Source organism: Podarcis pityusensis, assembly GCF_964106645.2.
Source record: "Podarcis pityusensis genome assembly, chromosome: 15".
In the NCBI taxonomy this organism is placed as follows: domain Eukaryota; kingdom Metazoa; phylum Chordata; class Lepidosauria; order Squamata; family Lacertidae; genus Podarcis; species Podarcis pityusensis.
The window spans coordinates 26781001-26795089 of record NC_138040.1 but is presented as its reverse complement, the minus strand read 5'-3'; the positions used below and the strand labels follow the sequence as shown (position 1 = coordinate 26795089).

General features: G+C 45.1%; 1 protein-coding gene across 1 annotated transcript; it reads right to left on the bottom strand.

Annotated features, from left to right (window-relative positions):
• Nucleotides 1-471: 471 nt before the first annotated feature.
• On the bottom strand, nt 472-13537 carry ANKK1 (ankyrin repeat and kinase domain containing 1). The gene is made up of 8 exons (XM_080984170.1): nt 13254-13537; nt 9218-9512; nt 8154-8305; nt 7633-7682; nt 6062-6217; nt 4567-4685; nt 4082-4130; nt 472-2850 (listed from the first exon to the last, which is right to left on the bottom strand). The coding sequence occupies exons 1-8, from the start codon at nt 13427-13429 to the stop codon at nt 1562-1564; spliced, it is 2286 nt and encodes a 761-aa protein (XP_080840296.1). The 5' UTR covers nt 13430-13537; the 3' UTR covers nt 472-1561.
• Between the last annotated feature and the right edge of the window lie 552 nt (nt 13538-14089).

Below are 14089 nucleotides of genomic sequence, written 5' to 3'. Positions count from 1 at the left end.
AAGGTCTTCTGGAACAGATTGCATTTGACAACCAAGGTTCCACTGTATACTATTTGTATCAATCTGAAGAGGGTAACCCTAGGCCTCAGGAGTGTGGGGTGTGTGCAATTCGGCCCTCTAGATTTCTGTCTGGCCCTTGGAATTCCCCCTAGGCCATACCCCTGCTTTCCAAGCCACCCCTCTTATTGATCACACTTGGCACCTTCTTTGGTAGAAATGTTTCCTGGTACTGCGGTGATGCCTCCTGCTTGTCTGAACAGCTTCAAGTGAGTACCTCTGAATTTTGTGTGGCTGGACTACAGCCTGCTGTGCAAAGGTAAAAATCCTTTCCATTACTCCGCCCACTTTTCCCTCTGTCTCTCCGCCCACTTCTTGCCCCTCCCACCACTGGCACGTTCCCCCCTCCCCAGCTTTGGTCCTTGGGCTGAACAAGGTCACATTAATAAAGTTAGTTAGACTGAAAGGAAACTATTTGTCTTCATCTTCTATTTTATTTAAGTTAGCAAGCAAACTCCCTATTAAACTTCATATTGCCTAACTTCACCAAAAAAACCCACCTACAATTAAATTTCCATCGCACATAATCTTCCTGGCTGCATACCGGAGCCAATTAAATCCCACTTTGGAGAGCCATTGATCTTCAGTCTGTACAGTGCTGGGCTAGTGGGAGCAATGAACTGACTCCGGGTAAAGCAGAGACGTCTGTTCCTCTGCAAGATGGGGATAACAATGACTTACTGTCATTATGTGGATCCCTGAAATAATGCGTGTGAAGAGAGCATTTTCAAAAGTAGTACATTATTTTTATCATCTGTAGTACCCACACATCTGGCAGGAGACTCTGTTCAAGATCGTAAACAGAATTACAGTTGGGTGACTCCATTTCCAAGATTTCACTGTCAGGGGTCATCCACACTTATGCTTGCCCTGTGCCTAGAAAACAGGGATCCGAGCAGTTTTACATTTGTCCCACTGCTTTCCCCAGGAAAACTCCCTCTTTACTGCTGAATCGGAACAAACACCTATCCACAGAAACCCCAGTTGATGTTTGCTCCTTTCAGCTGTAGAGATCAGGTTTTCCTGGGAGAAAGCAGTGGGCAAGTGGAAGTCTAGGTGAACCTTTCGTTTCCAACTCTTTATATTAGCTTCTACCAATTCTAGCCTTACTCTGAGCAGACCCACTGAAAGTTATAGGTCTGTTTAATTTAGGTTCATTAATTTCAGCAAATCTACACTTAGTAGAAATTGACTGAATATGATCCATCTTCTTCAGCACTTTGAGCTGCCTGACAGATGTGAACATTTAAGAGGAGTTAGATACCACTTATATCTTTCCCATGAAATGGACTCATTTTTTTGCCACATCTCAAACCAACTTTCCTGAAAGTGCCTAATAGGACAATGGCACAAACTCAAGCGTGTCTTATGAGGGAACATCCACAGAAGCAGAGAAATTATTGCCCACTTCAATTCCTCATGCTGGTACTGACCCTCTCCCAAACTCTGAGGTCAATCCAGTTCCACCTCGGATTTGTTTGGATGTTTTCTTGGAGCCTTCCCTTCATCCCTCCTGGCTCCTTGGGCTGGCTTTTGAGGACTCCATGCCTTGCAACAAATCCACAATGCTTTGCTTTTCATTCCTGATGGCAAGTTGGAGCGGCGTGCACCCAGCATTGTCCTCCAGCTCCAGCAGTGCCCCAGCATCCAGCAAAGTCTTTACGATGGCCACATTGTCTTTGAGCACCGCAAGGTGTGTGGGCGTCCAACCCACCTTGTTCCTGATGTTGACATCTGCCTTGTGCTCAAGGAGGTTGAGGATGCTGAGAAAAGCCCCCCGCTGTACTGACAGGTGGAGTGGAGTCCAGCCCAAATTCTCAGCTGCATTGGGGTCCGCTCCGCTTCTTAGCAACTCGGAAATTGCAGCCGCCTCACTGTAGCGTGCTGCCAAGTGAAGGGGAGTCCAGTCTAGGCTTCCTCTGGCATTCACTTTACCATGGTTGTCCACCAGGAGGTGGATGATGTCCACATAGCCTTCGATGGAAGCCAGGTGCAAAGGCGTCCATCCTTTGTCTGTCCTCAGGTCCACAATGGCTCCATATTTTATCAGCTTCTCACAGATAAGGTATTTCCCTTTTGCTACAGCCATATGCAGAGCACTGTAGTGATTCTGGTCCAGGCTGTTGACTTCAACGCCGTTCTTCAGAAGGTACTGGACCACCCTGAATTTGCCTTTCTCCACAGCGAGGTGAAGAGGGGTCCGGAGGTTTCTCTGCTTCCTTTCCAGGTCTGCGCCTTGGCTGGCCAGCATTTTAACGAGCTTGATGTGCCCATAACAAGCTGCCAGGTGCAAGGCAGTCCGTCCCTCATTCTCCTGAGCATTGGGATCAGCCTGGCGTGAGAGGAGAACCCGCACCACGTTCTCAAAGTTGTTCTGAGAGGCCAAGTGAAGGGGCGTCCACCCATCAAGTTCTCGGGTATCGACGTTGGCCTTGTGATCGAGTAGGAGACGTGCAATCCTGTCGTCTCCGTTCTGAGCCACAAAATGGAGAGGTGACCAGTTGTCCTCATCAGCCATGTTGACATCTGCACCATGTTGGATAAGGAGCAAGATGGTCTCCAGAGACCTCTTTTGGACAGCCAGGATGAGGGGTGTGTAGCCACAGGCTATCCTCTTGTTGACATCAGCTCCCTGCCTCAACAGGAATTTCACCTTCTCCAGGTTTCCTGAAGCAACCATGAGGTGAAGGGTGTCTTCGTGGCTCTTGCTAACTTCTTCTGACATTACCAGAGCTTCCAAGCTTTCAACCTCATTCTGAGGGAAACAGTGGGCTTGATCCTTCTCATTCTCAGCTGAAACAAAATTAAAAGGGGCTGAGAACATAACCAATGAGATCTGGTGATATCAGGTGCTTTGGTTCTGCTGAAATGTGGCCCAATGCCATCTATGAAGTACTATTGTCAACTGCTGTGGCCAAGCTATTTATTAATTTTATTAATTTATGCCCCACCTTTCTTCCAGGGAGCTCAAAATTTCATAGATGGGTCTTCCTCTCCCCATTTTTTCCTCACAACAACCCAGAGAGATAGGCCGAAGAGATGGTGACTGGCCCAAGACACCCAAGTTTGAGTTTCATGGCAGAGTGGGGATTTGAATCCTGGTCTCCCAGGTTCAACACTCTAATTAATTAATGTACCACACTGGCTCTGATATACGGCATGATCCATCTCTGTCATATATGGTACTAATTTTGCATTCTAGGATCTGTAAATATTTGCTTGCGCCATTCTCTACATTCTCAAGCAGACAGAGCTCTACTACTGGATTGTTCAGCAATAAGAAGTCCTTCCCTTGGTCATTTTCATTAGAAACACAGCTGCCCCCACATATCCAGTCAGTCTGTGAAGTCGTCCAAATTGTGCATTGTGACCCACATCTCCAGTACAACTGATGGTAATGTTTACTTTCATATCTGACACCAAGCTTATTTCTTTTTCCCACCAGAATTATACTGCAGGTTGCAACAAGAAGCAATGCATTCTGCTGCTCAGTTTGAGCTTACCCCCTGTCACCATTTCTATCCCCTTTCCATATGGGTCACTAGTCTGAACTTTCACCCCTGAATAGGTTTGTGAACTGTGGTTTTCTGCCTGACCCCAAATTGATGCTGGAATTACACACAAACACCCATCGATTAGGACTTGATTTACTCAAGTCCCAACTGGTTCTTATATCATTGCTTCATTGTGTTTCAATAGGTTTTCAGCTACTTACATTCTAGTTACTAACAGGTCATTGAGATAATTTCTTTAACTGATCCAATTAATTCCTGTTTGTAAGCCTAACTTCCAACCTCTATTCAGACCGAGAACTCTCAAAATGATTTGGAAGTTGCTGCTAGCCACCACACCTCTCAAGACCCGGAACAGGGCAGTGGGGAATGATGGGAAAAGGCTGTCTCAAGATTCAGTGCAATGCACTAAGGTCAGATTCCCTTATCCCGCTTGGAACAGAACATGTTGAGCAGTAGGACTTTGCAGAACTCCAAAATGTGTTTCAGATCCTACAAAAGCAGATACTCACCACTGTTGTGTGCTTCCTGAAAGGGACCGGATCCATTTGTACCCTTTCTCTTTGTATTGAAGACATGGAAAAGAGCATGGAGACAGTTAGCAATGTAATAACATGAGCCATGTGCTATTCTGTCATGATATCTCTTTTAAAAGGCCTCTTTACTGGATTGTGCTGTGTTTTATATTCATTTTCACTTTGTGTGCTACACACTTGTTACACAAAGGCATTCATTTCTTTGTTCACCTTGTATGGCCTTTTTGAAAATAAAGAAAAATCTATCTATATCTATCTAGGAATCATTTCTACTGGAGAACTACAAATATGCAGAGCCCATCAGAACAGCAAGTCCCACAACTGACCTTGAGATGTTTTGCATCATTTCAGGTCCTACTTCTGTACCCTTCTTAAGATGCAACACATGGAGAATTCCCTTCCTATTTAGGGCAAATGCTCTGCCTAAAATGACCAAGGTAGCAGGACAGCTTTCCCCTTACCTGTTCTCTTCTAGAGAAAGGAGGCTTCACTGACATCTTCCTGGAGAAGCGCTCATTCTCCAGGTCCACCACGGGGCATTGGGTTAGGGACAATAGCATGTCTGTCTCCACCACCACATCTAAGGAAGTGGAAAAGATTGGGAATGAGCTCGTTTCAAGGACCTGCACTTCCATTTCCCATGCAGCTTAAGAATGCTGAAATGCCAGTTAGTTGTGGAGACCAGATCCTACATGTTCTGGGGAGGCTGTGGTCCATGTTCCAGAGATATAGTAGATGGGGCCTTCTCTGTGGCAGCAGCACTTATAGGATGTCACTCATGGCAGAAAACCTGCTTTTCATGCAGAAAGTCTCAGGTTCAAGCTCTGGCATCAAGAGGTAAAGGATCTCAGGTAGGACGTAATGGGAAATACGCTTGCCTGGGACCCTGAGGAGGAGCTGCCTCTCAGACTGGGCATCATCTGACTAGATCAGGGATGAGGAGCATGTAGCCCTTTGTATATTGTTGGACTCCAACTCTTAGCAGCCCCAGAAGCCAGCAAAGCCAATGACTGGGGATGATGAAAGTTGAAGTCCAGCAACATCTGTATTCTGTATTCTGCCACTGTATTCTGCTCTGGTCAGACCTCACCTGGAGTACTGTGTCCAGTTCTGGGCACCACAGTTCAAGAAGGACACTGACAAACTGGAACGTGTCCAGAGGAGGGCAACCAAAATGGTCAAAGGCCTGGAAACGATGCCTTATGAGGAACGGCTAAGGGAGCTGGGCATGTTTAGCCTGGAGAAGAGGAGGTTAAGGGGTGATATGATAGCCATGTTCAAATATATAAAAGGATGTCACATAGAGGAGGGAGAAAGGTTGTTTTCTGCTGCTCCAGAGAAGTGGACACGGAGCAATGGATCCAAACTACAAGAAAGAAGATTCCACCTAAACATTAGGAAGAACTTCCTGACAGTAAGAGCTGTTTGACAGTGGAATTTGCTGCCAAGGAGTGTGGTGGAGTCTCCTTCTTTGGAGGTCTTTAAGCAGAGGCTTGACAACCATATGTCAGGAGTGCTCTGATGGTGTTTCCTGCTTGGCAGGGGGTTGGACTCGATGGCCCTTGTGGTCTCTTCCAACTCTATGATTCTATGATTCTATGAACATCTGGAGGTCCACAGGTTCCCCATCCCTGATCTAAGAAGTAGCATTCTCTACTGCAAGAGGCATTCCATCCTGCAACCATAGAACACCTCTTCTCACTTCAAGGATTGGAATCCCTGTGGTCCTCTAGATAGTTTTGGACTCCAATTCCCAGCAGCCCCAACAGCCAGCATGACAAGTGGCAAGGAATGATGGGAGTTGTAGTAGCCCAGTATCATCTGATCGATCCCCACAGGTTGCCTATCCTTGGGCTGTATGGATCAAAGGTCTGCGATCTCTGGATGAGGTCAAAAGCCCAGCTGGGATCCCATATGTGGAATAGCTCTCAGGAGGAATCCTTTCAGCTACCAGACCTGTGAAGCTTGGTCTCCTCTGGGGCTCTTGGTCCCAACATCTCTTCATCAAGTCAACCATCTGCTGGCATTCCGCTGGCCAGTCATCACGGATGGGCTCCATGGAGGGGCGCTGGCCTGTTGCCACGGTGACGATGACAGCCATTGTCTTGACCCCTGTTGAAAACGAAAAAGGACCACCTTCTGTCACATATTTTTCCTAAGTGGGAAAACTGTGGATGTATGTTAGGAGAAATGAGCACTAAATTGCTGACAGGTTTTGTGAGGACTTTAAAAATAATAAAAAAAAATCACCAGCTGATGTGACATTGTGACACACTAGATTTAATACTGGCAAAAATGAGAAACTGAGAGAAACCCAAACGGGCAGATATGTCCATCTCTTGTGGTGAGTGGCAAAAAGGGCCTCCTCTCTGGTGGTAGTCCACTTCAGAAACATCCTCTCCAGAAAGATCAAGTTGAATCCCTCAGCTTGAGCCAGTCAAGATACCCCCTGCCCTCCCACCAAGACATCTGAACCGGCTTTACAGAGTGGTGCTTAAGCTGGGTTGATTCAAAAGGATTTTATCCCACTGTTTATAAGTGTTAACTTCATTTTACATCTGCTTCTTTGCTGCGGTTTTCTTCCTGCTGTTTTTATGGTTTTTATTTTAATTTCCCTTTGTGCAAATTCTCTTTATTTGGTTGTTACTCACTTTGGAAGTTTGCTTTTCCCAAGCTGAAAAGGAGGCTTTAAATCTGGGGTTGGGGGTGGGTGGGTTGGAACAGATAGTTAGTTGTTTTTAATTTTTGTTAATGTATAGAAAGACTGCCTTTTTAGGCATAGCTCACATGGGGCGGCTTCCCTGTCATAAAAACACAATAGATTTTGAAAGAAGCAGCTAGATGGTTTATATGGAAGCAGCGCAAATGTTATTTTAAAAACATAGACTGCTTAAAATAAATAAACCAAGAGCAATATAAATTTCAGCAGATATAAAAAAAAGCCAGGCATTTACTAGATGTTATGGAAAGTTGTTTGTTCTCTATGCATTTCAACAGCTCTTAAGATATAATCAAATTTTGGGTTCCTGAGATCAAAGAGCAGGTTTTCACCTATGCTTGGATAAAATTAGATGCCATTTTGAATCAAGATGGCAGGCTGAAGCTTTCTAAACTGCACTGATTTGGGGGGGGGAGGGTGGTTCTTAGAATTATTGAGCAACATTGGGGCCTATCCCACTTGCTCTAAATAAATAAAAATAAAGGCATTTCCTCCATTAACAACACATTCACCATTCACTCATAGGGTTATAAAGAAGTGAACTCTGGATATGTAACTGTTCTTGCATGGGTGAGAAACCTGTGGCCATCATGATGCTGTTGGGACTCCAGCTCCCATCATCCTTGACCGTTGTCCATCATGGCTAGACAATAACATATGGAAGTAGTCACAGGTTTACCATCCCTGTCCTAGAAGGAGTTATTGGAAGCCTGTACTGAAATTTCTGTTCCAATCCCTCACCTGCATTCTGCAAACGAGAACCCTGGGAGAATAGGTGATTTCCATCTCCTCACCCCATCAGAATTACCTGAATATGGCTTCTTCTGGGTAAGAATCTCCCAGATGACAATCCCAAAGCTTGAAAAAGAATGAAAGAAATGAAGATGAAACAAATGCAAACAAAAACACAAAGCATTATTAGGAGGAAATAGTTACACATGGAGCTTAAACAAAACAGGGATTTGAAAGCTATGAAATATGGTCATGTGGAGCAACAGGGTGGGCCCAAATATAGTTTGCAGCCTGAAAGAAAAGACAAAATGGCTCCTTCCCCCTTTCCATGTATGGAAACCAACCAAACTGCAGTTGGATGTTGTTACTTTAACACAGGTAATGAGTATACTCAATGGTATACCTGAACTTTTCCTGCTCCAAGTGCCTCAGCATCTGTTACCTTAAGCATCCTCCTCATTCTGCCTAATGGTTGGGTTGGGCGCAGACTGCAAGCTGAGAAGTGGCAAGCAAGACTCAACAGTGGTCAGAAGGTAAGTCAACTCCACCAGAGAATGGATAGCCAGCAACTCAAAGAGACAGCAGGTTGGTCCTCACCTGTAGACATCAAATTTAGTTCCTGGTGGACTGGAGCTCTGCAGAAGTATCTCAGGAGGGATATAGCTCAAACTACCCCTCTGGGCTGACCTCTCAATATATTCCATTAGACTTGATTCCTCTATCCACTTGCAGAGTCCAAAATCTGAAATCTGAAGTCAAGGTGAAATAAAAGTACATTTTTCACTTCCATGCCTACCACTGATGTAACTTCATTTGTCTCCTTATTTCTGGGCATGGGCTCCTTTTTGTATTTGTGTGAGAGTTTGTTGGTGTGGGTAGATGGATGTTATATAAAATTTACTTTAATTATAACTGGAGCCAAAAACCACAAATTCACAGATGTTTTAATTTTTCAACATCCTCTGGCCAGAACAAGAGGCAGATAAATAAGCAGTGCTGCAGTGAATAAGAGGAGGAGCAGGTCCTGGGGGCTCTTGTCATTGGACTGCGTTCCAGGATCTGGGCCCTCAGTAGGTGCCCAATCACGCCAACCGTTGGCATCAGCCCTGATCTTTCCCATCCTTGAAACTTGTAACTGGATATGTTAGAGACAGAACCTGGGACTTTCTACAAGCAAAGCTGCATCATACATGCAGGACTGAGCTATCACATACACACACACACACACACACACACACACACACACACTAATCCTGCTCCCCAGGGACACAGGTGGCACTGTGGTCTAAACCACTGAGCGTCTTGGGCTTGCCGATCAAAAGGTTGGCAGTTCGAATCCCTGCAACGGGGTGAGCTCCCATTGCTTTGTCCCAGCTGCTGCCAACCTAGCAGTTCAAAAGCACGCCAGTGCAAGTAGATAAATAGGTACCGCTGTGGCGGGAAAGTAAATGGCATTTCTGTGCACTGCGGCACTTGTCATTGTGTACCGTTGCGCCAGAAGCAGTTTAGTCATGCTGGCCATGCTGTGGACAATTGCTGGCTCTCTCGGCCTGAAGCGAGATGAGCGCCGTACTCCATAGTCACCTTTGACTGGACTTAACCATCCAGCGGTGTTTTACCTTTTACCTTTACCTGAATCCTGCTCCCCAGTTTGACCTCACCTTCACATGCATGTTTGCATCCAGTAGGATGTTTCCTGGCTTTAGGTCCAGGTGAAGCAAAGGAGGCTTCAGACTGTGCAAGAAGTTCACAGCCAAGCTCGTCTCATGGATGATCCGGAACTTGAGTTGCCAAGACATTTGGTGGGTGGGGAGAATCTTCTCCAGGGACCCATTGACCATATATTCCATCACAATCCCCAAAGGGCTGTAACAGATACCATAGATGGACACAATGTGCTGGAACTTGATTTTCTCTATCTTGGCTGCCTCTTCAACGAGATGCTTTGTGCTGGTTCTACAGGGGGGTAATGTGGAGCATTACTGCTAAGTTTTGGTCTCAAAACAGTGAAAGACACAAATAAGAACACAAGGCGAGCCTGCTGGGTCGGATCCATGTTGTCAAGCTCTGTTGTTTCAGTTTTACAACAACAGCACAACACATTAGTGTACTTTAACTTCAGTGGTAGATGCAGGTCAGTGCAAAAGATTGGCTGAGATGGTACCAAGTGATGAAGCTTAGACAGGATGGTGATGGTGCCACGGTGAGCATTTCAATGAATGATTTGTGTAGTCTGGATTAGAAACTGAGGAAGAATCCAGTTTAAATAGATGCATACATTAAATTTTGTGCCTTTGCCTTCATTGGATCACCTTTGGCATCAAATGCCTACTTATGTCCAAGCCACTCATGAGTGGAACATTTTTCTTCCTCTCTCATAATATTAGGACTTGGAGACATCCAATGAAACTGAACGGACAAAAGAAAGGACTCCGGCACACAGTTAGAAATCGCTCCCACAAGAGGTGGTGATGGGAAGAATAGGGTGTTGGATGAGAAGGGCCATTGGCCTTTGGCCTGATTCAGCAGGCTCTTCTGGTGTCAGGATTTGATTATTTTTTTAAAAAAAAATCCTAATTATATACAAAACTATTCACACAAAAGTCATATATTATACATGCATATACATATATGCATATATATATATATATATATATATATACACACACATAATTTATATAGATAGATAGATAGTCAGGTCCCTTGCTATACTACAGTTTTGCAGCATTATTTTATAATTTTATACAGTTATATGCATTGTTGCATGTATATGCTTATGCACTGGTAACCTGGAGCAAAATGGTATATGTAAAAAACGAGTATATGAGAATTGTTCATATTTTTAGAAGAACCAATAAAAAAATAACTGGCATCTCATCTAGCTCAATGAGTGAGATGGAAATGATTGAAATTCTATAGATAAGATAAACCAGAAAAGTAAAGCTTTTGGTTGACAATTTTGGTCCAAGTGCTCTCATGACAATCTTGCGATACTAAGGGTAGTAGACCAGTGGGGTTTAAATTTAGGCGAAGCCAATAATTAAATGTTAACACAGGATGGAATTAAACACAGGATGGAATTAAACACAGGATGGAACAAGAAAAAGAAAATGCCTTAGGAACTTTGAACAGCTTCTGTAGATCCAAGGTGAGTGCCTCTCCAAATCTGAGACCCATATATAACTGTGCTAGGGGTTTAGCTTTAAACACTTCAAGAGCTGAGGGTATGTGATTGCCACCTTTGGTATGGAAAAGGCACATCAGAATTTTGGCACTTTGGGAGGCTTTTTGCTTTGCATGCATATGATGGGCTTCCCATGACCCTGTTGACTGGAAAATAAGGCCGAGGTATTTAAAGACCAATAAAAAAATAACTGGCATCATGGAAATGACTGAAATTCTGTGCAGATAAACCCAACATTGAAATTCTGGGGAAACTCCATTCCCAGTTTGGAATTACACATGCAATCAATGTCCAGCCCTTCTTGAGGGTAGCATCAAGATGACTTAGAAGCGTGTGAACAGCGCATCACAGCTTAGTCATCATCACAGAGAGAACACCTGGACTGCACTAAGAACCTGACCAATATGCATTGTGTTCACCACATCAATAGCAGTGGTACTCCTACAAGCAAGTTCACTACCTGCTTGCCCATGGGCTTGCAAGCCCCTCTGTGACATCAGAGAGCCTTGAGGCAGTCTGAGGCAGTACTGCACCTCTGGCTGTGCTTGGTTCAGCTGCATTTCATTTCCTTCTGACCTCAGTGCTTATAGTTCCTCCAATCATACAGTGGTACCTCAGGTTAAGTACTTAATTCGTTCCGGAGGGCCGTACTTAACCTGAAACTGTTCTTAACCTAAAGCACCACTTTAGCTAATGGGTGCTGCCGCCGCGCCACCGGAGCACGATTTCTGTTCTCATGCTGAAGCAAAGTTCTTAACCTGAAGCACTATTTCTGGGTTAGCGGAGTCTGTAACCTGAAGCATATGTAACCCGAGGTACCACTGTATATACATGGCTGCAACTCAGGGCTCAACCACACTTCCGCTTGTTCTGTGATTTCAAAGCATGGGCTCTGGTTTCCTGCTGCTTTCCCTGGGAAAACCCACTGTTTGCTTCTGAATCAGAAAAATCCACAGAAAACAAGGCTGACGTTTGTTCCAATTCATCAGCAAATAGTGGGTTTTCCCAAGGAAAGCAGCAGGAAAAAAGAAAAACCTCTTGGACCACCTAGAAGTCACAGACCAAATGGAAGTATGATGAGCCCTCAAAACAGGCACCCCCAAACTCGGCCCTCCAGATGTTTTGTGACTACAGTTCCCATCATCCCTGACCACTGGTCCTGTTAGCTAATAATAATAATAATATTAATATATTTATATCCCGCCCTCCCCAGCCAAAGCCAGGCTCAGAGCGGCTAACAACAATAAAGTAACACAGCATTCTAAAAGCAATTCACTTTAAAATCAATTCAAAATTAAATTAAAGGCAACCATTGGGCTAGAGTTCTGTGAGGAGTACCAAAGGAGGGGGTCAGACTGTGCCTTGGCCAAAGGCCCTGCAGGCCCTGCAGAAAGATGTCAAGTCCCACAGGGCCCTAGTCTCTTGTGACAGAGCATTCCACCAGATCAGATCCACAGCCGAAAAAGCCCTGGTTCTGGTTGAGGCCAGCCTAATCTCTCTGTGGCCCGGGACCTCCAAGGTGTTTTTGTTTGAAGACCGTAAGGTCCTCCATGGGACATACCAGGAGAGGCGGTCCTGTATGATGGGAGTTGTAGTCCCAAAACATCTGGAGGGACAAGTTTGGGGATGCCTGCCTCAGAATAACACTCCATGTACTTGTTGGAGTGGACCATTGTTCACAAAACCTGTGTCATTAATTTTTTTAGCCTTTAAGGTTTGTTTTCCTATAGGGCAGAGTTTCCCAAACTTGGGTCTCCAGCTGTTTTTGGACTACAACTCCTATCATCCCTAGCCAGAAGAACCAGTGGTCAGGGATGATGGGAATTGTAGTCCAAAAGCCATTGGAGAACCAAGTATGCGAAACCCTGCTATAGAGTATACCATGGATCAAGAGGGGAGAAAGGAGAGGGCAGGAAATCTCTGGCTAAAGTACGACTGAAAAATGGTTTCAAAAGTGCAAAGGGTCACAAAGAGTGAGGGGTGTTCAAATGCCTTTTAAAAGTTCATGTGCTTCATGACTGGTCCCCCCCCCCCCCCAAAAAAAATGAAGAAAAGAAATCTTAATTACAAGGATTACAGGGAAACTTTGGGGTAAATTTAGCAGTGAATGACAGAGCCCATCTACATAATGGATATTTTAAAGACAGTTGGTTGGTTTGGAAGTTCCATACCAGAACAGGCAACCATTGCAGTATCTAGTCTTGTTTTGCCTGGGTGCAATGCAACAGTTTTTTTATATTGCTTCTCAGCTGGCTTCACATTCTGCTCAATAACTTGCCTGACCAGTTGGTGCAGCTCAACACATGCTAAAGGCTGCCAAGAGAATTAGCTTCAGGCACTTGACAAGGTGGGCCTGAAGCAAACCAGGCCAGTCTCAACTCGCCTCCCACTGAATGCTGTTTTTGTTGCTTTGGCCAAGGTGTGAGCTAAGCACATCCAAAGAGCATTTCAAACAGAAACCTGCCAAGGGAACCCTCTCCAAATAAAGCACCTAGCACAGCCAAGCAGATTACCTGTCAGGTCTGGAATCCTGGGGAAGGCGAGAGGAGCACTTCACTGCAAAGGTGGTTCTCCATCGCTTGTGCCTCACTCGGAAGACCTCGCCAAAAACCCCACTGGCCACCTTGAGCCAATCGTCCTCAAAATCTTCCTTGGTGAACATGGTTAAGCTGCCTGAATGCCGGTCCATTTCCAGAAGAACAAGCCAGGAGGAGCCTTCCTCTGGAGAGCTGCCTCCGCCTCTTGTTCCTCTGCATCTGATGAGACAAGGAAAGCCCAGGGAGGACTGACTTCCTGGTTCTGGCTTGCCAAGGGCGGGCAGAGAAAGCTGTGTGTGTTGATTGCATTTGTTTGGCATGACTCTTAATGAAGTCACAAGATCCACAGTTTGCAGCAGGCAGCAGTGCTCTCCGCAACAGACCAGATCTTATACAAGTAAGACAGCAAGGAGGAGAGAGAGAGATACAGTGGTACCTCGGGTTACATACGCTTCAGGTTACAGATTCCGCTAACCCAGAAATAGTGCTTCAGGTTAAGAACTTTGCTTCAGGATGAGAACAGAAATCATGCTCCAGCGGTGCAGCAGCAGCAGGAGGCCCCATTAGCTAAAGCGGTGCTTCAGGTTAAGAACAGTTTCAGGTTAAGTACAGACCTCCGGAACGAATTAAGTACTTAACCCGAGGTACCACTGTACAGTACACACACAGAGGCCTCTCCAGTGTGATAATCCTGTCTGGGTGGGGAGATTTTTCTGCCTTCAAGTGAGCTATTTTGGCCCATATGAAGAGGCACAAGTGCTCAAGGCCATTGAAAGAAGCTCTTACCCATCCTTCTCTCACCCTGTCTGTTC

Excerpts from the sequence above, each read along its gene's own strand:
- ANKK1 (XM_080984170.1), bottom strand. The coding sequence starts at position 13,429 with ATGGACCGGCATTCAGGCAGCTTAACCATGTTCACCAAGGAAGATTTT. Across the intron at positions 4,686-6,061 it reads GAGGAGACCAAGCTTCACAG|ATGTGGTGGTGGAGACAGAC; the intron begins GTCTGGTAGCTG and ends CCACTTCCTTAG. Across the intron at positions 4,131-4,566 it reads CTTTCTCTAGAAGAGAACAG|AGAAAGGGTACAAATGGATC; the intron begins GTAAGGGGAAAG and ends TTCAATACAAAG.